Source organism: Lontra canadensis, unplaced genomic scaffold (assembly GCF_010015895.1).
Source record: "Lontra canadensis isolate GAN:19392208 unplaced genomic scaffold, GSC_riverotter_1.0 scaffold63, whole genome shotgun sequence".
Classification (NCBI taxonomy): domain Eukaryota; kingdom Metazoa; phylum Chordata; class Mammalia; order Carnivora; family Mustelidae; genus Lontra; species Lontra canadensis.
Genome location: NW_022631057.1, coordinates 11781423 through 11804308, shown reverse-complemented (window position 1 = coordinate 11804308; position 22886 = coordinate 11781423). Strand labels below are relative to the sequence as shown.

Genomic DNA, 22886 nt, shown 5'->3' with positions numbered 1-22886 from the left:
GTTCTCTCCATCCCAATACAACGCCACAAAGGAAAAAGGCACAGCTGGGCCTCCCCCACCCCAAGGCCAGCCTGGGCCTCCAGTTCTCTGTCTCCCACCTGCATTGTACTGCTCTTGTCAAAGGCCTTCTGGAAACACGGGATCTGTTGGGAACTTGCTCAACAGCCGACAGAGGGGACATTTCACTTCAGCTCCTCACTCCCCTCCCCCAGTCACATCTTTCAGGGGACACCAAATTGAAATTCGGCTCTTAACTTCAAACAGAGGGACTGAGGACTGAGTTAGGAAGCGCTTTCCGCTTCAGAGGGTGGCGAACGGCAGCAAGAGCGACTGGGGGAAGAGGGTGCCATCTCCTTCGAACGGCTGGTCCCGGCTGGGTGGGGCGCAGCTCCGCGCGGGGACCGGCGGGCGGCCAGAATAGCACGTGCGGGTAATGGTCGCAGACTGGCTCCGGGGAGGGGAGGTGCCCCGCGGAGCCCGGCAGTCTTTACCTAAATGTTTTGGTGGCGAGCGGCGAGGGGGCGGTGCACGGCCCTGGGTAATGACAGGGCAGGCGGGGAGCCACGCGGGGGCTGCCCGTCTCGGTCGCGGCTACAAAGACCGCTCCGAGACCTCCCGCTTTCTTCCCCCGGGACCAGCCCCACCCCTTCCCACCCCTCCCGCCCCCCCCAACCCCCGACCCGCCTCGCCTCGCCTCGCCTCGCCTCGCCCCTCCCCCTCCCGCAGCCCCAGCGCGCATGCTCTCTCCCCCCGCCGAGCAACCTGGAGATTTAAAAGCGGCCGGCTGGCGCGCGTTGGGAGGAGGAGGGGGGGACAAGCTCGCGCGCGCCGTCCCCGGGTGACAGCCGCACACCTCGGCCAGGTAGTCGCGCGCCCCCTCTTCTCCCGGGGGAGGGGACCCCCCAGGAGCGGGAGAGGGAGCGGGGTCGCGCGGCGGAGCTCCGCGGGGTGGCGTGTTCCGCGCCCCGCGCTACTCCCGGGGGAGGTGGCGGGCCCCGGGAGCGTCCCCTCTGTCCTGCCGCTCGGTCCCCGCGGAGCAGGGCTTTCCTCCGCGGGGGGCGGGTTGGGCTGGAGCGCCGGGTCCCCCGCTGTCCCGGGCCCGGCGGCGGGTGGGCGGGGAGCGGGCCCTCCCGGGAGCCCCGGGCCGGGCGGACCGCGGGCGGACCGGCCGCTCGCTCCTGTTGCAGCTCCAGCGTCAGAGTTTTCTTTGGAAAGTTGCATTTATTTTCTTCCCTTGTCGCGGCTTCGCCGGAAAGGGACGGGATGAGTCACCGCGGCGCGCACAGTCCGGGACTGGGGAGCCGGGAAAGGGGCCCGCGGCCGGGATGCAGTGGGGTCCCCGGGCTCGGGCCAGCTTGCTTGGGCTGAGGTGCGGGGGTTGAGAAGGGAGGGAGAGGTGACCGAGCGATCTCGGACGTTAGTCTTGGGGCCGGGCTCTGGGCAGAGAGTTGAGGCTGGAGTGTGTGGGTGTGTGGGTTCCTCTGCCCCCTGCCCCGCAGCCTCGGTCATCCTTGCCGGGGCGGGAGGGAGGAAAAGGAGAGGCCCTTTTCTCCGCGCCCCCAGGGGGCCTCCGGTAGGGACGGTGACAATGCTGAAATCAGCAAACAGGTGTGATGAGATGGTACCTGGGCATCCGCTCTGGCTTCTCAGGACTCTGGGCTTAGGCAGCGGCATGGCCTGCTGGAGGAGCTCCCGAGGACCTGCGGCGTTTCTCCTGAGTGCGAGCCAGCCCTTCACCTAGTCTTTTGTTCCCCTGAAGCGCAGGAACCCCCCGTGACTTGCTTTTGCCCTTGACCTCTGAATCAGCTTCCATCTTCCTCGCAGACACTCTTGACTTGCTCAGCTTTTCCTCCTCCCCCTGGGCTGCTCGTCCCACCCCGCTTCCTCCTTTCTCCAGGGGCCAGAGTTGGGGTTGGGAGGGGTTTGGCATGGTGGGTACCTGGTGAGGATTTGCCCTTCAGCTGTTACACGGACCTGATCCCAGTGGAGCGGACACTAAGAATAGCCCAGCTGCTGTTTTGCTGCCCTGCAGTCTGCCGCGGGGCACAGCCCGGGCACCCAGGCCCAGGGCCACCTTCACTACTGCTCCTGGAAGCCTTGCTCGGGGTTGGGGGTGAGGCCCTGGGGGCCTCTGGCCGCCTTTCCTGATGCACCTAGCAGATCTTCTTTCAGAACAAGCAGCCTTGGTGTGGGGCTCACCTGCCCAAGGCTTGGGGAGCAGACTGCCCTTGGGGGTGGGGAAGGGAGGGCCCAGGAGGGACAGGCAGGAAGGGAAGCCCGGGGAAATGTGCAGCCCAGCTTCTCCTAGGGAGTTCATGCTGCGGTATTTGAGGTCACAGGCCCTTCTGTTGGATGGGTCCCATCCCCTCATTCCTCCCTTATCTCCTCCCCCCAGGCCTGTCATGGAGCCAGGACTGTTTTTCTAAAGGTGCTCAGAAAAATGGAGTTTGAGTCAGCAGGATGAGTCTGAAGAGGAAAATACAGCCGTAGCTGAATGTACAGCTGTGGACATACAGGCCCCAATTAGAGTATGTGTGTGGGGTGTGTGAGGGGAAGTTTTCCTATTTCCTCATGGAGCTTGTGGTGAACTTCCCTGCCCCTCCTGGCTCTCGGGTTATCCCGAAGAAGGAGGAGAAAGAGCTGCTCCTGATTCTTGGTGGCCCACCCACATCCTTCCAGGCCACCAGGTGGTGGCGGGTTGGTGTGGAGACCCCTCTCGCAGCCTGAGCAGGGCTCTGGAGGGATAAGGCAGAAACGTGGGGATGGTCTGAGGACGCTGAAGGTGAAATTAAGTGCCATCATTTGGACCATTAGAACCCCACAACACAGCATTATGGGTAAGAACCTAGATTGTCAGAAAGACAGGCTTTCTACCTTGGCTGCTCTCTTGGCTATGGAAACATTGGGTGAGTTACTTAACATCTTCAAAGCCTCCATATCCCTGGCTGCAAAATGGGGCTGATACTAATAATGACAATACTTTTCAGCTTTTTTTTTTTTAAGTTTATTTAGGTAAGCTCTACACCCAATTTGGGGCTCAAACTCAGGACCCCGAGATCAAGAGTTGCGCGCTCTTCTGACTGAGCCAGCCCGGTGCCCTGTAGCTTTTTTTTTGTTTCTTAAATGTGAATAGCTAATGGTCTGTAATATATAAAATAGGGAAAATGTAGAGCTTTATTAAATCATGCATACAGAGCACTGGACTTTGTGCCTTAGGTAATAGTAAGTGGTCAATAAATGTTAGCTAGTACTTACTATGTCTATTACCCAGGACCGAATGGACAGCAGCACCCGGCCTAGGACTCCATGCTTGGGTTCTGCTCTTGTTTCTTTGGGAGCAAGGTCTCCCCGACCTTGGGGAGTCTGTATAACTAGTGAAGAGACTGGCCTCCAGCACCCAGGTGCCCGGATTTCAACCCCGTTTCCTCTTATGCAAGTTATTTCACTATTCTGTGCTTCCCGTTCCTCCTCTGTAAGGCACCGCGTCACCTCACCGGATTCTGAGGGTTGCAGGAGCTGATACAGGTGGAGCTCTGAGCACGGCAGGGGGTGTAACAGAGCCTGATCAATGTCAGCTGTTGTTATCGGGTGACAGTGGAGGCAATATTTGTGGTTTATGCTTAGAAACCGGAGTTTCTGAGCAGGGGAGTGAGACCGTATATAATTATATGTAAACTGTGAATGACCTACTTGCTGTTGAACTTGTGGTCTAGTGCAAAGAACACACCAGGACTGGACATCCTGGCCTGTTCTCCATCAGTACTGTGCGTGACTTGTTTTTTAATCAGTCCAGAAACTCCGGCCCTGCCTATCTCCTCAAGGTGGGTGAGAGTACCAGGAGGTAATAGAGGTGAATATGTATCTTGAAAGATTAAGAGCCTCCTCTGCAGAAAGGTTATTTGCTGTGATTTTTAGGGAAACCATATGAGGAGGAGGGGGCATACTGAAGATGGGGTTCTACTCTGTTCCCCCCCGCACCCGCCCCCCAAGCTCTTTGCTCTCTGATGGCCAGAAGAAAAACCCAGCTTGCCTTTCTTTGAATAGTCAGTGGCCCTGTTTGCTGCGCAGCAAGGACAGAGGCTGGACCAGTTGGTGCCAGGCCCAGCATCGCGATCACTGATGCCACTTGACTCCCAGCATTAGAGCTGGAGTGTGGAGCTTTGTCTAGTGTATTAAGTGTCCCTGCTGGGGGGCAGGAGCTGACCGAGCTGTCACAGGGTGGTCCTGACATCTGGCCAGAACTTCCTATTTAATCCCTTTTCCTACTGTGAGGTCTATGTTTCCTCCTCCATGGGAGGAAGTCAACAGTTTTGCCACTGCCCCCGAATGACTTATAGGTCTTCTTGCTTCTGATGTTGGAGATGGGCCTGCCTCACCTATTGGCCGTGGCGTCCGTGTCTATAAGATGGCGAGGATAATATTCACTGCGCAATGTTACCCTGGGGATTACATGAGATAGGCATGTTTTGCAGAGGGCCTGCACAGGCCAGGGGCTCAGTATGTGTTTGTTCCCTTCCCCTTTGTTGATTCTGGAGATCACTCTCTCCGGGAAGCTGGGATGAGCCAGCAAGAAAGGGTTGGAGAGCAGCTCCTGGTCCCATGGCCCATAGTCCCATAGTCCCTCGGTCACCAGTTTCAGGCCAGACCCAATGCCCAGCGGGATCCTTGCCCTCAGGAGCCAGAGACAATTCCCTCCTTCCCCGATGCTCTTTGTTACCTCTCACCCCAGCCTCTAATCTCGAATATCCCTTGAGCTGGCACAAATAGTTTCCGAGCTGGAACCACACAGCCCATCCCTAGGGATGTGACAATCTAGCTTCCTGCTCCTGGCTCCTGTCGCTGCAAAGAGCTGGGTGCCCAGATACCTCGAGTGTGGCCCTGCCTGAATCCCTGGCAGGCCGTTCATGTTGCAACAGACAGGAATCCTGATTCAGCCTCACTTAAAGGCCTTCTGTTGAGGACTCTTCCTTCTAGGTCCTGCATGGGGACTGTGGTCCTTGCTTTCCAGGAGCTGAAGGGCTGATGGGGCAGAGGGTAGGGAAGGAGACCAGAAGGACCACTATTAGCATCTAACCCTGAGAGCTGCCTGTTGAGCGCAATAAGTTTTGGAGGAAAGAGGGGATCCTTTTTTGTTTTGTTTTGTTTTGTTTTGTTTTAAGATTGTATCTATTTGTTTATTTCACAGAGAGAGAGAGAGAGAGAGAGAGAGAGAGCGCACAAGCAGGGGGAGCGGCAGGGAGAGGAAGCAGGCTCCCCAAGGAGCAAGGAATTGGATGCAGGGCTTGATCCCAAGACTCTGGGATCATGACCTGAGCTGTAGGCAGACACTTGATGGATTGAGCCACCCAGGTGCCCCTGAAAGAGGGGATCCTTGATGGCTTGGGTTCCAGGGAGCCCTAGAGGATATACGGGACTTGAGCTGGACAGGAGTCGGGTGAATGAGGATGTGTCAGGGGGAAGTAACTGGAGTATGGCCATACTTCGGAAGGAAAATCAGCCCTGGGGCTGATACATTCCCCCATCTTGGTCCAGATCTGAGATCGAAACCCATTGCCACGATTTTGGGTCTGGTGTTCTTTCCACCATGCCTCACCGGGGAGGGGCCAAAAGGAGAGGTCGGTGTGTGTAGAAGTACCAGTCTCCAGTGGCTGTGTTTTGCAGGTATCTGCCCTTTTCTGCATAGGTCTGACCTGCTCAAGCCTCTGCAACATGGCTTCTTCCTCCAGGAAGCCCTGGGAGAACCGGTCATGCCCTACACCATGGGCCCCCAACTCTAGGGACTTGGGTCTTAGCATTCCCAAAGGGGGCTGCAGGCGGTGGTCTCTGTATCCCCCGCACCTCCATGGTGGGCTTGCCCGTAATTGGATCTCAGCAAGCGTTGGATGGGTAGGTGGGTGAACGAGTGAGCCAGTTAATTTTTGTGCTCTTTGACGTTCCTTTGGGGGAGCTTAGGTTGCATGCACTGAGGCATACTTCCTTCAAGCGTGGGCAAACTAGGACTCTTTAATAAAAGAGTCCTTTTTGGAAACCCCCTGCACCCTGCTCACTACTGAGTGACTGGGGTTTTGAGAACACATTTCCATAGGTCTGGCTCTGGCCCAGAGCCTTCTGATGATAAAATAGGACTGGTCACAGACTGTAGGATATCAGGGCTGAAAGGGCCCGAGACCGTTGAACTTGAGACCTTAGAGGTGGGACATCGCAGAGCTAGGACCAGCATCCTGGTCCTCCCAGTCTGGGGTTCTGCTCCTCCGTAGGTCTGTCCAGACCCTCTGTCCCCTGCCTCTTTTCTGCATGCTTGCGCCTCCTGAGGGAGGTCAGTCTGCAGGGTGGGGGCAAGGGTTGGCTGTGCGGGATGAGGAGAGCTGCCCGGTCTGGCTGGCTGGCTGGCAAAGTTCACATTCACTAGGAGGGAGGCTGTTCAAGTTTCACTTCGCAGGCGCCCTAGGAACTGAGAAGGCATCAGAGGCAGAGAACTTCCCAGCGGCCTGGAGACTGTGCCAAGCTCCCCGTTCTCCCCACCCTGGACCAGGGCATTTCTTGGTACCTCTACTCCACGTTGTAGGGAAGCATTTCTTGTGGCCCAAGTAGAGAAAGAATTTACCAATTTCTGCCAGGCAATTGGAGTCCAGCTCTGGGAGGGAGTAGGGAAGAGGGCAACTCTGCCCCCAGATGTCTTGGTTACTTGGCTCAGTCTTGGGTGGCTGCTAACTGCTGGCACTCTCCACCTGGGGGCTTCTCTACCATGGAAGGCTGTGAAAGCCCCCTCCCCAGTGCCATGTGGCCTTGGCAAGTGAGCACTTACCCGAGGGAGAGCACCATACCCGGGATTGGGCAGGGAGCGGGATGGGCGGTGGGTGGGCCCGAGATCACTTAGCCGTTCAGTTGTAAAGAACCTTAGACTCGTTCTCATTTTACACCTGTGAGTCCCTGGTGTGTGTGTGTGTGTGTGTGTGTGTGTGTGTGTGTGTGTGTAAAATGGCTTGTCCAGGCTATGTAGCAGCAAAAGTTGCTGAAATTGGACTGTTCTGTCCTGGTTCCCAGTTCAGAGCACTTGCCAGCATTTTCGAATGCTTGGAATTAGAGGGAAAGGCATGTCAGGTATCCAGCACGTGCCAGACACCTCCGGACGGCGGCTGTCAGCCACTGTGATTCCTGTCCCTGCGACGCCAACGCCGGGATCCACCCTCTTCCCATAAACCGGGGAGCTTGACTCCACCCTCCATCTCCTTCTCAGCCACCACCCGCCAGGTCTGCAGCAGTGACCTCTCCTCACCTGTCGGGGCCAGCACCTGGGGAGGCATTTGCATTCCTGGCATTCCTCTGCCTCTGGGGGCCAAAAGGGGTGTGAGTGGCGGCGGGGGCGGTGTGGGCAGCGCGTGGGTGAGAGGGGAATGCTACCTGAGAAGAAGGTCTGCTAGTCCGTCCCGCTCTGACAGCCGCTGCTCCCCTTTGGGGGTGAGAGAGTCCTCTGCCCGGTGTCCCGGCTGCGGAGGCCCGCGAGAACTTCCATGAGCTGTCTCTGCGAGGGGGATGGCATTCGTATCCGTGTCCTCGCCCTGCAAATGTGTGTACACATGGTCCCCACCTCATGCGGGGTCCGGAGGGCCACTACCCAGGTCATGTGAGTCGGGGAGCTGGCGTGCACACCCAGATCAGGCTGCCAGCAGCAGGGGCACCCTGCCGAACCCCCCAGGGCTCAAAGACCGGGGCCCCTCCCGGGGGTAGAAGAGAGCTCGAGGGTGAAGAGTAACTGGTCGCCTGGAGTCGGAGGGCACTTGGTCACAGTGACCCGGTGTGACCCTTGGCCGCCACTTGTCCGAAAGGAAGTCTGATTGGGAGGTCTCTGCCTGGAGCCAGATGTGTGTCTGTGCAGAAGGTCACTGCGGGATTGCCAGGTGACCCCTTGGGAAGGTGCTTCACCTCCACTTAGGCTGGCCAGGAGTGACCGGCCAAGGCGAGGGTCAGAGCAGCCGCAGAACTCCTGTCACTGGGTTGCAGAGGGGAGGGGAGAAGAGAGTGGGCTCTGGGGACTGCCTGCCCGCCGGTCCTTTCCCCTCCCCTTCCCCCAACCTCTTCGCATTTGTTTCCTTTCAGAAGCTGGACTGGGGCTCTCAGACAGGGCAACAAAAGCAACTTTCCTCCAAGCCACTGCCACCTGTTGGGTTTTCACACATTGGGGGTGAGTGGGGGGAGGGGGCCGTTGCTCCTTTCCCAGTGTCTGCGCTGTGCCCCCTCTGCCCCCCCAGGGCCTGGGATTCTCTGTGCTGCCCGAAGTGACAGGGCTCCGGAGCCGGAGGGGGTGGGGGGCCTGCGGCAGCTGGAAGGGGAATTGAGTGGGAAGGGGCCGGTGCTGGCAGCCGGGAGAGAGTTTGATGGATTACTCTGCAGGCCGAGAGGTTTCTCCCTAATCCCCCTTTGTGTCCCGGCCTGCAGCCCCCTCGCTCTCTCTGACAAGCTGCTAAGCAGAAGGCTTCCAGTCCGAGCGAAGAAAAGGCAGCGCAGCAGGGCCATCTCCAAATCCCTGGCCCCTAGGCCCTGGGGGAGGCCGGAGCTGGGGAGCCAGTCTGGGCTAGAGGTGGGGCCCTCCTCCCCTCCCTCCAGCCCTCCCCCTCCTCAGGCCCGGGCTCTTTCTGCAGGTCACTGCCTTTTTTGTAGGGTGGGGTGGAGGAGAGCGGACCCACCCTTCCTGCGAAGTTTGAGCCCGAGAATCCAAGACCGAATGCGGGTATGAAGGCACGCCCCAGGCGCTGTGTCCTGTGTGCCGCCCCTCCCCCAGCTGCCCAGGTAGCAATTCCCAGAGCCCCCGGCCCAGCCCGGGGCTGTAGTGAGAGCTGGCGCCTCAAAGGATGCTCATTTGCAGGGCCCCTGGCTGGCCAGCACGGCCTCTTTCTGGGGCGGCACTGGGCCCCAGGAGGGCAGAGCTCATTTCGGGAGTGTGCTAGGTTTTACCAGTAAAGTCCAAGGACATTGGTCCCCTGAGGCTGAGGCAAGGGGTTGGGTCATGGGGATGCAGGGCTGGTGAACGCCCCAGTCCTCTTCCGTGCCCCCAACCTAGAGGGCTGAGAGAACTGGGAGAGCTCAGTTTGGAATGAGATCCTAGGATCCAGTTCGGTGTGGAGGAATGGGGGTCCCCCCCTTCCTGCGTGGGGGAGACTGGCCAGGAGTGGCCCCACCCCCTTTCGGCAGCCGAGTCATTATTCCTGGAGGGAGCCCAGCCCACCCCGTTTCCTTCTCCACGGGAGGGGCTGCCTAGGGGCTGTGAGGGGTAGAGGAGCGTGTGAGAAAGCCGGGCGGCTTTATGAGTGTGGCGGGAGGACACAGGGTCGCCGAGCTGCTGGGGTCAGGGTGGATGGGGGCCGAGCTGTTTGATGTGCCTGGGCGGGTGGGGAACGCTGGTTTCTGCATAAAGAGCCCATAGAATTGCGGCCTGACACTGGCCCGCGGCGGGCTGCGGCCCCGGCTCCTCTGGCCTCTGTCCGTCAGCGCAGGGAATCTGCTCCCCCAGCCCCACCTAGGGCGCAAGGGGGGGCAGGAGCCCCTTTGAAAGCCCTCAAAGGCCTCTTTATGCATCCCTCTGACCCTCCCTTCCCGCAGGGAGCCACCAGAAGTGGGCTCTCGCCTTTCCTCCCACCGCCTTTACTCGGTCTTTTGAATTTTGGCGAAAGTTCAGACCAAGTTTGTTCTCGATGCTCAGTTTCATTTCCCCATGCTCGCCTGTGGCCGAACCCAGCGTGGGGCTTCCTGCCCAGTTTGGGTCCCCTCACCACGTTTGAAACTTCCGGAGTTGCCCCTTCTGGGGGTCTGGCCAGGGTTTCCCTGGTGGGGGTGGGGGTGGAGGGGCCCTTCGGTCTTTCCTATCTCTCCCACTGCCCAGCCCCGACCCCGACACTGCTTTCTGCCGAGGCTTCTTTGGGGAAACGTTTCCCAGGTGCTAGGGAGCTAGGAAGGTTGCCCATAGGGCTGCTGCTCCGGGGCTAGGCTCACTGTCCAGGCCAGCGGGCTTGCGTTCTGCTCCCCCAGGGATGAGGAAAGATGGCCTGGGGCAGAGCTCCACGGAGGTTCCTGGAGGTCTTGGGCTTCTCCCAGCCTTCTTGCTGTCAAGTCATTGGAGGACAGATACCTAGAACTTGAGAGGGACTCATCCTCCCCGAAGGCTGCTGCTCCTTTCTGGAGGCCAGGCCACAATCCCCTCTCTGTACCCCGCTGCTCTCCTCTTCCTGCTCCCTCCCTACCAGGTGCGTCTCCGGAGGAGGCCGGCTCTAGGGCCGTTTGCCAGATGGGCCCAGTGCTCCAGGAGCAGTGGGACAGGCAGGGAGGGTACTGGGGAGAATTGAGTTTGGTCTCCGTGCCTGCACTCCTGAGGAAGACAGGGGGTGCCCCAAATGGGGGCTGACAGTCATCGGTCACTTAGAAGCTTTGCTGGGCAGCGTGCCCTCGGGCTGCAGGAGGGAGTGGTGGCCACGAAAGTGGGAAAGTGGCAGGGAACCACTTGCCTCCCCACCGCTGTGAACCTGGGCTTCTGTGCTCCCGCCCTGGAGGGACGGCAGGTAGCCAGCTAGCACTGAGGGAGTCCTTTGTGGTGCCCTCCACCCTGAGGACCCTGGAGTGGGGATGCGTGGGGTGAGACTGGGGCTCTGGGGAACGTCCGGGAGGGGATCTTTGGAAGGGAGAATAGTCTTATGGGCTTGGAATTCCTTAGGCAGTTCTGGGCTGGAAAGAATCAACTCTAGTCTAGGTGGGGCAAGAGTGCTCTGGACCTTGGGGCACAGTTGAAGTCAAAAGATCGAGGATGGGCTTCGCAACCTAAGAACGGAGAGGCTTTGAGCCGGCCCACCTCCTACCCAATTCCTTTCAATGAATTCTTCACCTGCCCTTCCCCCCCCACCGCCCATCCGGACTGAAGGAGGATGAAGGGAAACTCCTCTCTTCACCCTCTTTCCTCTTTTTGTCTTTCTCTCTTGTGGGCTAAGAAGGGTGTCCTGCGTCTTCCAGGGAGCAAGGGGCTGGCTTAGGGAGGGAAGGAGGCAGGTGGGGTGCCTGGTGTTCTGTCGCAGGGCTGCAATTTACTTGCAACCACAGGGAGCAATGAGAGCTTGGGAATGTGGGCAGGTTGTGGGTGAGTCTGGGTCTGACAGTCTGTTTGCTCAGGGAGGACCCAAAGCAGGTAAATGTCCAGGGCCTGCCCAGACTGGGGGCAGGGAGTAGAACGGGCTGGAAGCCTTTTGACCCAGAACCCCACCCTCCAGGTTGGAGAGTACAGCTCCCTATCTTGATCTGTGTGCTGGCTCCTGGCTTCCCCAGGGATGCTGCAGCAGGGGAGGGGCTTGGCTCAGAACTGCCCAGCAGGGACTGATGTGTGGCCCCCTCCCAGCCATGCCACCCCCTATTTTACACTCCTCCCTATGCCACCCCCATAGGAGTGCATGCCTCTTCCCAAAGTGGATCATCAGGGTCTAAGCAGAGCTTTGGGGAAGAGGCCACAAGTTGCCTGGCTTTCCTTTCTGGTCTACTAGGGCTTGGAAAGCAGTTATGGGAAGGACACATCTTCCCCGGATTGGCAGCCACCTGATTTCCCTGTGGCATATCTCAGAGAGCACCTATCACAGGCTTTGTAGTGCCTAGAGAGAGAGAGAACTTTGTAGTGGAGAGAGAACCAGGCCACTGGGGGCGAGGGGCCCTGGGGGCTGTGGACCCAATGCTATTCCTGGGCCTTTGTAGGGGTGAATCGGTGAGGAGGGGATCTAGACTCCCACTGGGAGTGGCATAAAGCTCTGTCCGCACCTCTTTGGGAGGAATGAATGACAAGTTAGGGGATTTTTCTCAGGAAGACCCACCTTCTCTACTCCTCTTTATGGCTGACTTGATTTTCCCTCTTTCGTGGTCAACCCTAAACAGAGCAGACCGCATTGGGTCCTGTTGTCAGGAAGCAAGAGCTGGAGGCCGATTGCCTGGGGCTGGGGGGCACAGTGTGGCGTGGCTGCCCCAATGAGATCTCTATGCCCAGGAGGCAGGCCTAGCAGGGAGGGCCGTGGGGACATCTCTGCTGAGAATGGAGCCATTTGGGGAGCAGAGAAAGGCTGCCCGGAAAGTGGTGGGGCCTTCCAGCAGCTCCCGGTCACTGGTGTCAATACAGGCTGGTGCCGTTCGGTGCCCCCGTGAGGTGGGGACCTGGGAGCAGGCCCCACTGTCCCATGACAGTTGGGCAGTACACGTGGGAACATTCCACGGAGAGACTCCAGGGAGAGGTTTGCAAGCCAAAGTTCCTCCAGGGGTGCCCTCTTTAAGTGGTTTCAATGACAGGTTAAAACTCAACCCAACAAACCGCAGCCTCCCCACCCTCCCCACCCCCTTGTCCTCGTTCTTGGGGGCCAGGATTATGATGCAACGTGGCTTGTGGCCAGCAGCTCGGGATAGGAAGTGCTGCTCCTAACAGAGGGGAGTTGACCAGCCCAGCTTTGGGAAGTGGAGAGAGAAGAGCAAACACACAGGCTAGGCAGAGGGTCTCCAGAGGCACCTTGATAACAGGGCCTGGGGAACTGGGAATTCAATTGGTCTGATTTTTTTTTTTCTTTTTTCCATACCGGCAGGCAAGGGCAATGGCAAAGATAGTCCAAAACAGAGAAAAATGGACATCTGTTTGGCTCTGGAGTGTGCTGAGGTTTAAAAGTGATATTTACCTTATTAGTTATGTCAGCCTTAGGCTAATATTAACATGCATTTCCTGATTGGCAGCGGGGGTGGCACGGCCACTCCGTTGTCAGCCTGGGAGTGAACAGGATTCAGAGAACTCAGAGCAAATCCCAGAGGCCTGGTTCCCAGGATTTCACAGTCTGGGTTTGACTGTTATTGTCCTTCAGGATCTGAGGGATGAGCTATGTCCCCACCGAGGCTCCCCGCGCCCACAGGCGTGTAGTGTGGCCTGAGAAGCCGGACCTGCACGGAAGGCTGGCAGAAATGGGCTCCTGGAAGAGGCCGGGGCACTCAGTGGCAGCAAGGAGGAGAGGCCTGGGCGTCCGGAGCAGGGCCGAGCCACGGCAGCCAGGGAGCGCGTGAAGCCCGCCATGGTCCAGAGGCTGTGGGCCGGCCGCCTGCTGCGGCACCGGAAGGCCCAGCTCCTGCTGGTCAACCTGCTGACCTTCGGCCTGGAAGTGTGCCTGGCCGCTGGCATCACCTACGTGCCACCCTTGCTGCTGGAGGTGGGGGTCGAGGAGAAGTTCATGACCATGGTGCTCGGTGAGTGCAGCACAGCCTCCTTGCGTCCTGCTGCAGGTCCATGACACCCAGGAGGCAGGGTGCCTCTGCCCAAAGAGGGATAGGCGGCTGCTGGCTCAGGAAGAGCCAGTGGAGGCAGCAGGTTGGGCCCTGCTGGGTGGATGGGTGACCGTGGGCAGGGGTGGGGCAGTGGGTGCCCAGTAGGAAAAGAGCACAGGGACATTCCGTGGTCCCCTCAATATCCCAGACCCCTACACAGTGCCTGGCACGTAGCAGACACGGCTCTGCCCTTAGTTCAGCCCTTTCTATCTGTTACTCATTTAATCCTTGCAATAGCCTTTGGGGTCCCCCGCTTCATCAGTCACGGAGGCTGATGAGCAGTTGGGTCACTTAGGCAGGCTGGAGGGCTAGCTACCCATTAGGAAGATCAGGGTCTCCCAGCTGGGGCTCTTTGTTATTCCCTAGGGCCCAGGCTGGGCCCCGACTGCGGATGTGTTCTGCAAAAGCCACAGAAGGCAAGAGGTCACCGTGGGGCAGCTCCCAAGATGCTGGGCTCCGGTGGGGGGGGAAGGTCACACTGCCTGTTGAAACCCTGCCTCGTGCCCCCCACCTCTCCCTCGGCCCCTGTGCTCCAGGCTCACTTACCGGTTGTTCCGTGTATCATTGTGCCCATCTGAGGATGCAGTGTTAGTGGTCCTGGCTGCGAGGGCTAACCTAGAGTCTGCGTGACATACCCCATACCATGTCGAGCAAAGAAGTGGCCCTGCGTGTGGTGGTCATTTCCGTCCTCCTCCAGGAGCTCGGTCTCCCTTCCCCACCACTCCCGAGGGCCCCAGCCTGTGGCTCATACGACGTGTCCTTCCTGCAGGCATTGGTCCAGTGCTGGGCCTCATCTCGGTCCCACTCCTAGGCTCGGCCAGTGACCACTGGCGTGGACGCTACGGTCGCCGGAGGCCCTTCATATGGGCCCTGTCCCTGGGCGTCCTCCTGAGCCTCTTCCTCATCCCGAGGGCCGGCTGGCTGGCGGGGCTGCTGTGCCCGGACGCCAGGCCCCTGGAGCTGGCCCTGCTGATCCTGGGCGTGGGGCTGCTGGACTTCTGCGGCCAGGTGTGCTTCACCCCGCTGGAGGCCCTGCTCTCCGACCTCTTCCGAGACCCAGACCACTGTCGCCAGGCCTTCTCCGTCTACGCCTTCATGATCAGCCTTGGGGGCTGCCTGGGCTACCTCCTGCCCGCGATCGACTGGGACGCCAGCGCCCTGGCCCCCTACCTAGGCACCCAGGAGGAGTGCCTCTTTGGCCTGCTCACTGTCATCTTCCTCACCTGCGTGGCGGCCACGCTGTTTGTGGCCGAGGAGGCCGCGCTGGGTCCGGCTGAGCCGGCGGAAGGGCTGGCTGTCCCCTCGGGGCCGCACTGCTGCCCGTGCCACACCCGCCTGGCCTTCCGGAGCCTGGGTGCCCTGTTTCCCCGGCTGCACCAGCTCTGCTGCCGTGTGCCTCGCACCCTGCGCAGACTCTTTGTGGCCGAGCTGTGCAGCTGGATGGCTTTCATGACCTTCACGCTGTTCTACACGGACTTTGTGGGCGAGGGGCTGTACCAGGGCGTGCCCCGGGCTGAGCCGGGCACCGAGGCCCGGAGACACTATGATGAAGGTAAGTCCTCAGCAGCGGGGGGCGGGGAGGGGGCTGCTGTGAGAGACCCCCCCACCCCCAACTCCAGGGGACGGCCCGGTGTCGGGGGAGGCCTGCAGTCTGTGCAGTCTGAGCCGGCCCATCGCTGTGCATCTGGGTTCCTGATTGTTCCCGATTTCCTGGTCAGGACAACGGGCCTGTCTGTACACGAGGCTGCCACAGTGGCTTGCGGTCACAGTGCCTCAGGCCACGGAGAGTTTGCTCAGAGTCATTGCTTCCATTTGCCAGAAGAAAAGGCTCAGCTTAGTTAAGGAACAGAGTGGGCAGAGGAGTCCAGGCCGCGTCTCGGGTCCACCTGGCCCCAACTTCAGCGTGCCCTCTGCTCCCGCTGTTGACTCTCCCCCTTCCCTGGCCAGACCTTCAGCTCAGCGTTCCCGAGCTCTGTCCTGGAGCCACGGGCAGAGCTGTCTTTGGGTCCCCTCGCACCGTCTTAGAGAGCCGAGCACTAGCTGAGGCCCCGAGCAACCCTCAGGACGTGGTCCCCTGCCCTTAGCTGGAGGCTTTGACCGCACCATCTGACAACCAGCCGTGGAGGAACCTAGACTGCATGTGTGGCAGTCGGGTGGGCTGATGCCGGGGAAACGGGCCTGGCCACGGTTCTGAGCCCTCCCCAGTTTGTACCAGTCTCTTCCTGCTCGGGCCGACTTCTTCCCTCTCCCCTGCCCCCCACAACAGGGGTCCGGATGGGCAGCCTGGGGCTGTTTCTGCAGTGCGCCGTCTCCCTGCTCTTCTCTCTGGTCATGGACCGGCTGGTGCAGCGATTCGGCACCCGGGCCGTCTATCTGGCCAGTGTGGTGGCCTTCCCCGTAGCTGCCGGCACCATGTGCCTGTCCCGCAGCGTGGCCGTGGTGACCGCGTCGGCTGCCCTCACCGGCTTCACCTTCTCCGCCCTGCAGATCCTGCCCTACACGCTGGCCTCCCTCTACCACCGGGAGAAGCAGGTACTCACGCTGGCCGCTGGGTGGGGCGGGGGCGGAGGGCAGCCGGAGGAGCCCGGCCAGTGTCCGGCGGAGAGCTGGAGAGCGAGAAGTCCTTCTTTGACTGGAGAGGAAGCCGTGTAGCCCTGGGCCAGAGACGTGGGCTGCACGGAAGGAGGGTGTAGATTAGATTCTGGGAATGACTTCCTGGTGTCAGGACTATAAAGCACTTGAGTGGATAACTGCAGGAAATGCTAACTCCTTCTTTGGGGATCCAGAAGAATTGGGCTAGCGGAGGCGCTCAGTCTGGGCTGGGTTGTTCTAGGCTGAGGTGGGGTAGGGGGGACTGATCAGATGACCTCCTGGGCTCCTGGCTTCAGCTGCCCTGAGTGGTGGTGGTCTGGCCTGGGCAACGGCTCTCTTTATTCAGGGAGGGGCACTGTGATGGGCCCTGCCCCTCTTTGGTCTCCAAGAGGGAGAAGTGTCCATACTACCCCTTCTCTTTCTGGTTTATCTTCTTTTTCTGCCTAATTCTCTCTTTTCTTTTCCTGCCTCACACCTTTGCCTCTGTCCCCTGCCCCGCCCCGACAGCGGGTCTCTAAGCCCGATGCACCTGGCACGGCTCACCCGGCCACTGTAAGTTGGGGGCCTCCTTCCTGCTTGGTCCCATGCCAGCCAGCCCCTCCAGGGGCCCCGTTCTGTGGGAAGCCTCGTGACCAAAGCTGTGTGGTCACCTTTGTCCCCTTCACAGGCCTCAGGGATCTCTGCCCAGAGGGTAAGAAGTTGGGGTGTCCTGAGGGAGGAGACGCAGGCCTGCCCTCCTAGAGCTTCCAGACCATAGGGAGGAAGTTTGTCCACCGGAGGACATGAGTGAGGTAGCAGAGAAATGGTTAGCTAGGAGGGTGGTTAATTGATTAGGCAGCTGCAGGGGTGGGGCATGTGGACGGAGGGGCCAGGGTTTTGCTTGGGGTAGCCCGGTCCCTGAGGCCCCTGTCAGCACACGGATGACCTTCATTGGCCCCCATTCTGCTGCTGCCCCGGCTGGGGGCTTGGGGCTGGTGTCCAGAGGCCAGGCTTGGGCACGCGCACTCGTACTCAGGGAACATGCTCGGGCTGGTCCTCCCCTCGGACTGTGGAGTGTGTCTAGCCTTGGGGCTTCTTGAGGCTCCAGGCTCACTGGTCTTTCCGGGGGTGGCAGGCGGGGAGGACAGGTCCCGGGACGCCCACTCCAAGAAGCAGTTGATGGCACACTTGGCCACGTACGCTGTCTGTACTTGCCTTGCCTACTTCTGGCCACCCCAAGAGCTGTCTGCTTCCCTTCTGAGCTCTGCCAGGGGTCCCAGCTCCAGTGCAGCCGACTCGAGAACCCATCCACGTTAGGCGCTAGTGGGCACATAGGGGATGAATTCTGGCCCTATCCTTAAGTAGGGGGTTCTGACACACAGTGAGAAAGAAGTAAGAAGGGCTTCAACATTAGCCCAGCTAGGCTGAAGAAGTCTGGAACATTCCTCTTGTTCCTCTCTCCCTCCAGGCTGAGTCTGTTGGACCTTCCCTGTCCTGAGTCTGGGGCCATGAGCCTCACAGTACGGCCTGGGACCCCAGTGGGAGCAGAGCATCTCTCTGCGAGGTTGAGCAGTATGTCCCAAGGCAGAGTGGTGAGGGGCAGAAAGTAGGAGGGTTAACCCCCTGTGTGGGCATGTGGGCCCTCAGGGGTCCCATTTTTGGATTTTGTTCCTCTGTTCTTACACATCTCTCTTCTCACCTGTCTTCATTCTGTCTTCTCCCTCTACCTTGGGGTTCCATTCTCTTCCTGACCTGCAGTTGAAGTTTGTCTGCCCCTTACTGGTTCCAGGAGAGGCTAGAGGAGACCTAGACTTCTGGATTCAGATCTGTGCCCCCGTCCCCTGCCCTGGAAGGAGAGTCTTCATTAGACCCAGACGAAGGAGGGTCTGGCCTGCTGCACAACTGTCATTGAGGCTGGTGGCCAGGCTTCTTCCAGCCTCTGGTGTGAATGCTAGGGTCTCTTCTCAGAGCTGGGATCCTGTGCTTGGATTCCTACCTCTCCTGTTCCCCTCCTCCCCAGGTTTTCCTGCCCAAATACCGAGGAGATGCCAGAAGCAGTGTCAGTGAGGACAGCCTGATGCCCAGCTTTCCACCTGGCCCCAAGCCCGGATCGCCCTTCCCCAATGGACACGTGGGTGCTGGAGGCGGCGGCCTCCTCCCTTCTTCACCTGTGCTCTGTGGGGCCACTGCCTGCGACATCTCCACGCGGGTGGTGGTGGGCGAGCTGCCTGAGACCAGAGTCGTCCCGGGCCGGGGCATCTGCCTGGACCTTGCCATCCTGGACAGTGCCTTCCTGCTGTCGCAGGTGGCCCCGTCCCTGTTTATGGGCTCCATTGTTCAGCTCAGCCAGTCTGTCACTGCCTACATGGTGTCAGCTGCGGGCCTTGGTTTTGTGGCCATTTATTTTGCTACACAGGTGGTATTTGACAAGAGCGATTTGACCAAATACTCGGTGTAGAGTCCCTGTGACCCACTGAGGGTCACCACTGAGGACCCTGCCTCCCTGGGTCCCAACCCCTCCCCCACTCCCCACAGTGGATCCAGGTGGCCCCCTGGGGGGGCCTTCCAGTTTATCCCTGCCAAAGTGGTGTGGCTCTCTGCTGCCACCCCGTGGCGGTAAGGTGCAGAGCTGCACAGGTAGGGGACTGGGGCTTCTCTTTCTCTCTCTCTCTCTCTCTCTCTCTCTCTCTCCAGTCTTCCGGGCTGGCTGACAGTTGGTCCAAACGGGCTTCAGTCTGGATTTCTTCAGGGAGGCCAGAAGGGTAGGGCATTTCCTTAGCTCCGTGCACTGGAATGCGGGACTCTGCAGGGAGATGACCCAGGCAGGGTTAACTGCTAGTGTCCTGGTCAAGACATACCCAGAGAAGGGATTTGGAGAGCTCAGTAACCTCGACCACCTGGTCTCTCATCTCCAAGCTCTCTTATCCCATAGATTCCTTTGATGTTGTCTTGCATGGAAGTTTCTAGTATGAAACTCCTCTGCAGGATTTGAGACTATGAAAGTTATTTGTGGGGAGAGAGGAAGCCGCCTGGCCACATGGCACTGCCTTCTCCCATCCCCCAACAACTACATTTGATCAGGACATGGCTTGTTGGCCCCTATGGTGCCATCATAGGGACACAGGCCTTTAAATATTTAACTTATTTATTTAACTAAGTAGAGGGGAATCAATTCCCAGCTCTGCCATCTCGGTGTCTCAGAGGTGAGATCCCCAGTGGGCCCCGGGAGGCAGCTGGTTTATCGGGCTGAGCATTGCCAGAATCATCTTCCCTTGGGTGATCAGTCTGGCCCTAAAACTGCCTAACCCAGGAGCTTGGAAGCTCTGCTTACCCAGCTGATATCCCAAATCATGTTACCCAAGACTGGGGGAGTTGGGGGTGAGTGGAAGGTGGGGCTCCGGGTCTCAGCAGCCCCCCTAGCCTCCCCTCCTCTCTTGGCCCAGCCCACCCCCCACCCCCACTCCCCTCTGCTCTCTCCAGGGCTGGACTGATGAAGGAGCTGCTCACCCCTCCACCCCCTTCCCCCACTGACTCCATAACCCTCTCCCTGGGGCTGTTCCAGGACCGGAAGCACAGAGTGTGGCTCCTCAAGCTTTTATCCGTCTCAGCCCCCAGGGCATATCCGTGCTTGGGGAATCTCGCACGGAAACTCAGGAGTACCCCCTGCCTGGGCTAAGGAGGTCTTATCTCTGGGGGGTTTAAGTGCCGTTTGCAATAATGTTATGTCTTATTTATTTAGTGGAGTAAATATTTTATACTGTTTGTGAGCAATCAGAGTATAATGTTTATGGTGATGAAATTAAAGGCTTCTTATATGTTTCATTGGCCTGTGTTTATCTTTCCTGAGGGGGAAGGATCAGATCTCTCTCAAATTATCCTCCGCTTCCTTCTCGATAGGGATCCTGTGTGGGCAGCTTCAGTTCCCAGTGTCACCAGCAGATGGAGCCATAGACCAGTACTCGTCCTATGTTTGGCGCTTGGGCTTGGATGTGTTACCCCCTGGATTGGAGAGTTGTTGGGAATTTGGGGGTGGGGGGCAGAGAAAACATGGAGTGCAGGAGAGTGGGGGCATTATCTTTCTCAAAGGGCTCATAATGTGGCCAAAAGTTGGAACAAGCGCCCTCTGTCAACTGCAGCAATAGGAAGGAGGAAGGAACCTGGCCCGTGCAGGCTTGGATTTCAACGTCACTGAGCCTTGGTTCCTGTCTCCTTCACCCTTCCTGCCAGGCTGAGGGCGGATTCAGAGTCTTCCCTGCCACGCCATCTCTCTCACCTTTCCAGACTTGGCTGGCCTTCCTGTTCCCAGTCCTCCTGGAACTGTGTAGGTAACACCTCCTCAGTGTAGTTAACACCGTGTGCAGGAGCATCTGTGTTTGGGGCACCGGGCTGGCTTAGTGGTTAGAGCACGTGGCTCCTGATCTTAGGGTTGGGAGTTTGAGCCTCACACTGGGTGCAGAGGTTACATTTTTTTTTTAAAGGGCTAGCTTTATTTATTTTTAAGATGTTCTATATTTTATCCTAAATAAATAAAATCTTAAAAAGGGGGGGGCACCGGGGCACCTGGGTGGCTCAGTGGGTTAAACCTCTTCCTTTAGCTCAGGTCATGATCTTAGGGTCCTGGGATTGAGCCCCACATCGGGCTTTCTGCTCAGCAGGGAGCCTGCCTCTCTGCCTACTTGTGATCTCTGTCAAATAAAATCTTTTAAAAGTGGGGGGGCACCTTGGTGGCTCGGTCAGTTGGTGTCTGAGTTCAGCTCAGTTCATGCTCTCAGGGTCCTGGGGCCCAGTGGGGAGTCTGCTTGTCCCTCGGTTCCTTACCCCTGCCCCGCCTCCAGCAGTGCTCTTGCTCTCAAGTACATAAATAAAATATTTAAAATATTCTATATTTAACTTTGTGTTCTGGAAAATCTCAAACATACATGAATAATGAGCCCGGTACAATGAACCCAATTTTAACAATTATTAGCATTCTGCCATTTTAATTTTATCTACTCTCCCTCCCCAACCCATTGAGGGGGAGGTAGTGTTAAAGCATACGGCAGACACAATTTCATTTCACTTGTAAATACTTCAGCGTGTGGTTTGTTTTGTTTTTTAAGATTGTATTTATTTATTTGACAGAGATCACAAGCAGGCAGAGAGGCAGGCAGAGAGAAAGAGAGAGGGAAGCAGGCTCCCTGCTGAGCAGAGAGCCCGATGCGGGGCTTGATCGCAGGACCCTGAGATCCTTTAACCCACTGAGCCACCCAGGTGCCCCTTCAGCATGTGTTTTAAGAAGTAGGGCTTTTTAGCAACTCACAATACTATGAACATAGCCAACAAACAGCAATTCCTTATTATCACTGATTACCCAGTCCATGTATAATTTTCCCCATTTGCTCAAAAAATGGCGTTTCCCCGTTGGTTTGTTCAAATTGAGATCCAAACTGGAAAACGTGTGTCTAGCAGCCGTATCTCTGGTTTCTTTTCAACTGTAACAATTTCCCTCTTTTTAATTTTTTCTTCATGCCATGCATTTGTGAAGAAAGCGTCATGTTTTCCGCCAGAATTGTCCACAGTTACCCTGTGGTTGGGTAACTGTATCCTTGGTGTTATTGAAAGATGTTCCTCTTTCTCTCCTTTTTTCCCCTCTGAGCTGGTGACAAGATCCAAAGGTTTGATTAGATGCGTGTTTGATTGTTGCATCAAAAGGACACAGACCTTTAAATATTTAACTCATTTAACAATATATCCTCTGTATAATTCTACATAATTTTGAAGCAGATTTCATTCCATTCACTCATACTTCATTCTAAAGTACATCAGAATGTTTTCAGGGCGCCTGGGTGGATCAGTCGTTAAGTGTCTGCCTTCAGCTCAGGTCATGATCCCGGGGTCCTGGGATCGAGCCCCACATCAGGCTCCCTGCTCAGTGGGAAGCCTGCTTCTCCCTCTCCCTCTCCTCTGCTGTGTTCCCTCTCTTGCTGTATCTCTCTCTGTCAAATAAATAAAATCTTTAAAAATTAAAAAAAAATATTTTTCTACAAGGTAAGGACTTTAAAACAAAAATATAATCCTATTACTATAATCAGACCAAAAATATAATTTCTTAGTGTAATCAAATATCTAGTGTTCACATTTCCCTGTCTCATGATTTTGTAGAGTTTTTGCTCAAATTGGAACCGAAATAAGTTCCAGATGTTCCAGTTGGCTGATGTGTCTCCTAGATCTCTTGTAATCCGCAGGTACCGCCAAGTTTTCATTTTTTTTCCTTGTCAATTGTTAGAGAAACCGGGTTGTTTTCCTACAGATCCTCTGGATTTTGTGGATTACATTCCCAGAGTGATATTTCACATGTTATTGCCCCTGTATTTTCTGTAAATTGGTAAAGTCAGAGACCAGATCAGATCTGATTTGTTTGTTTTTGTAAGAATACCTAATGGGGGGTGCCTGGGTGGCTCAGTGGGTTAAGCCTCTGCCTTCAGCCCAGGTTATGATCCCAGGGTCCTGGGATCGAGCCCCACATTGGGCTCTCTGCTCAGCACGGAGCCTACTCCCCGCCACCCCCCGCCCCGCCTGCCTCTCTGCCTACTTGTGATCTCTGTCAAGTAAATAAATAAAATCTTAAAAAAAAAAAAAAAAAAAGAATACCTGATAGCTGTGTGTACTTCCACAGAAGGGAGATCTGGCTGTCTTTCTTTTTTGATGTTCGTAGTCCCTGATTTCTTTACTTATGCCCGTTATTTCACAGACAGTGGAAAATCACATTTCTTCAAAAAGTGCTTGACTCCTCCCTTGTATTTACCAGTTTTCAAAATAACGAATCGATTCCCCAACTTCCCGGATGCTGCCGGGGAGGTCTGTTCCCTTCGTGTCCTTATGCGTTCGTGGGTTTAAAGCATGTTTGCCGGCCTTCAGTCCCCCACAGCTGTTGTGCACGGCCGTGTTGCTCTTACTGTTGGCCAGGCGGAGCCTCTCCAAGTCGATTTCCGAGTCCTTTCTCAACACCATCTTATTTGGTC

The 22886-nt window shown here is 57.3% G+C and overlaps 1 protein-coding gene across 4 annotated transcripts; it reads left to right on the top strand.

The window, feature by feature from the left end:
• The first annotated feature begins 806 nt into the window (after positions 1–806).
• SLC45A3 (solute carrier family 45 member 3) lies at positions 807–19707 on the top strand. Of its 4 annotated transcripts, none has more exons than XM_032878447.1 (5): positions 807–862; positions 12861–13236; positions 14084–14866; positions 15581–15846; positions 17906–19707. In XM_032878447.1, exons 2-5 carry the CDS (start codon positions 13065–13067, stop codon positions 18341–18343), a joined length of 1659 nt encoding a protein of 552 aa, XP_032734338.1. In that variant the 5' UTR covers positions 807–862; positions 12861–13064; the 3' UTR covers positions 18344–19707. The 4 variants fall into 4 exon arrangements, with proteins under 4 accessions (XP_032734338.1, XP_032734340.1, XP_032734341.1 ...); XM_032878449.1 differs by lacking the exon at positions 807–862 and adding an exon at positions 7819–8182; XM_032878450.1 differs by lacking the exon at positions 807–862 and adding an exon at positions 8694–8787.
• The last annotated feature ends 3179 nt before the right edge of the window (positions 19708–22886 follow it).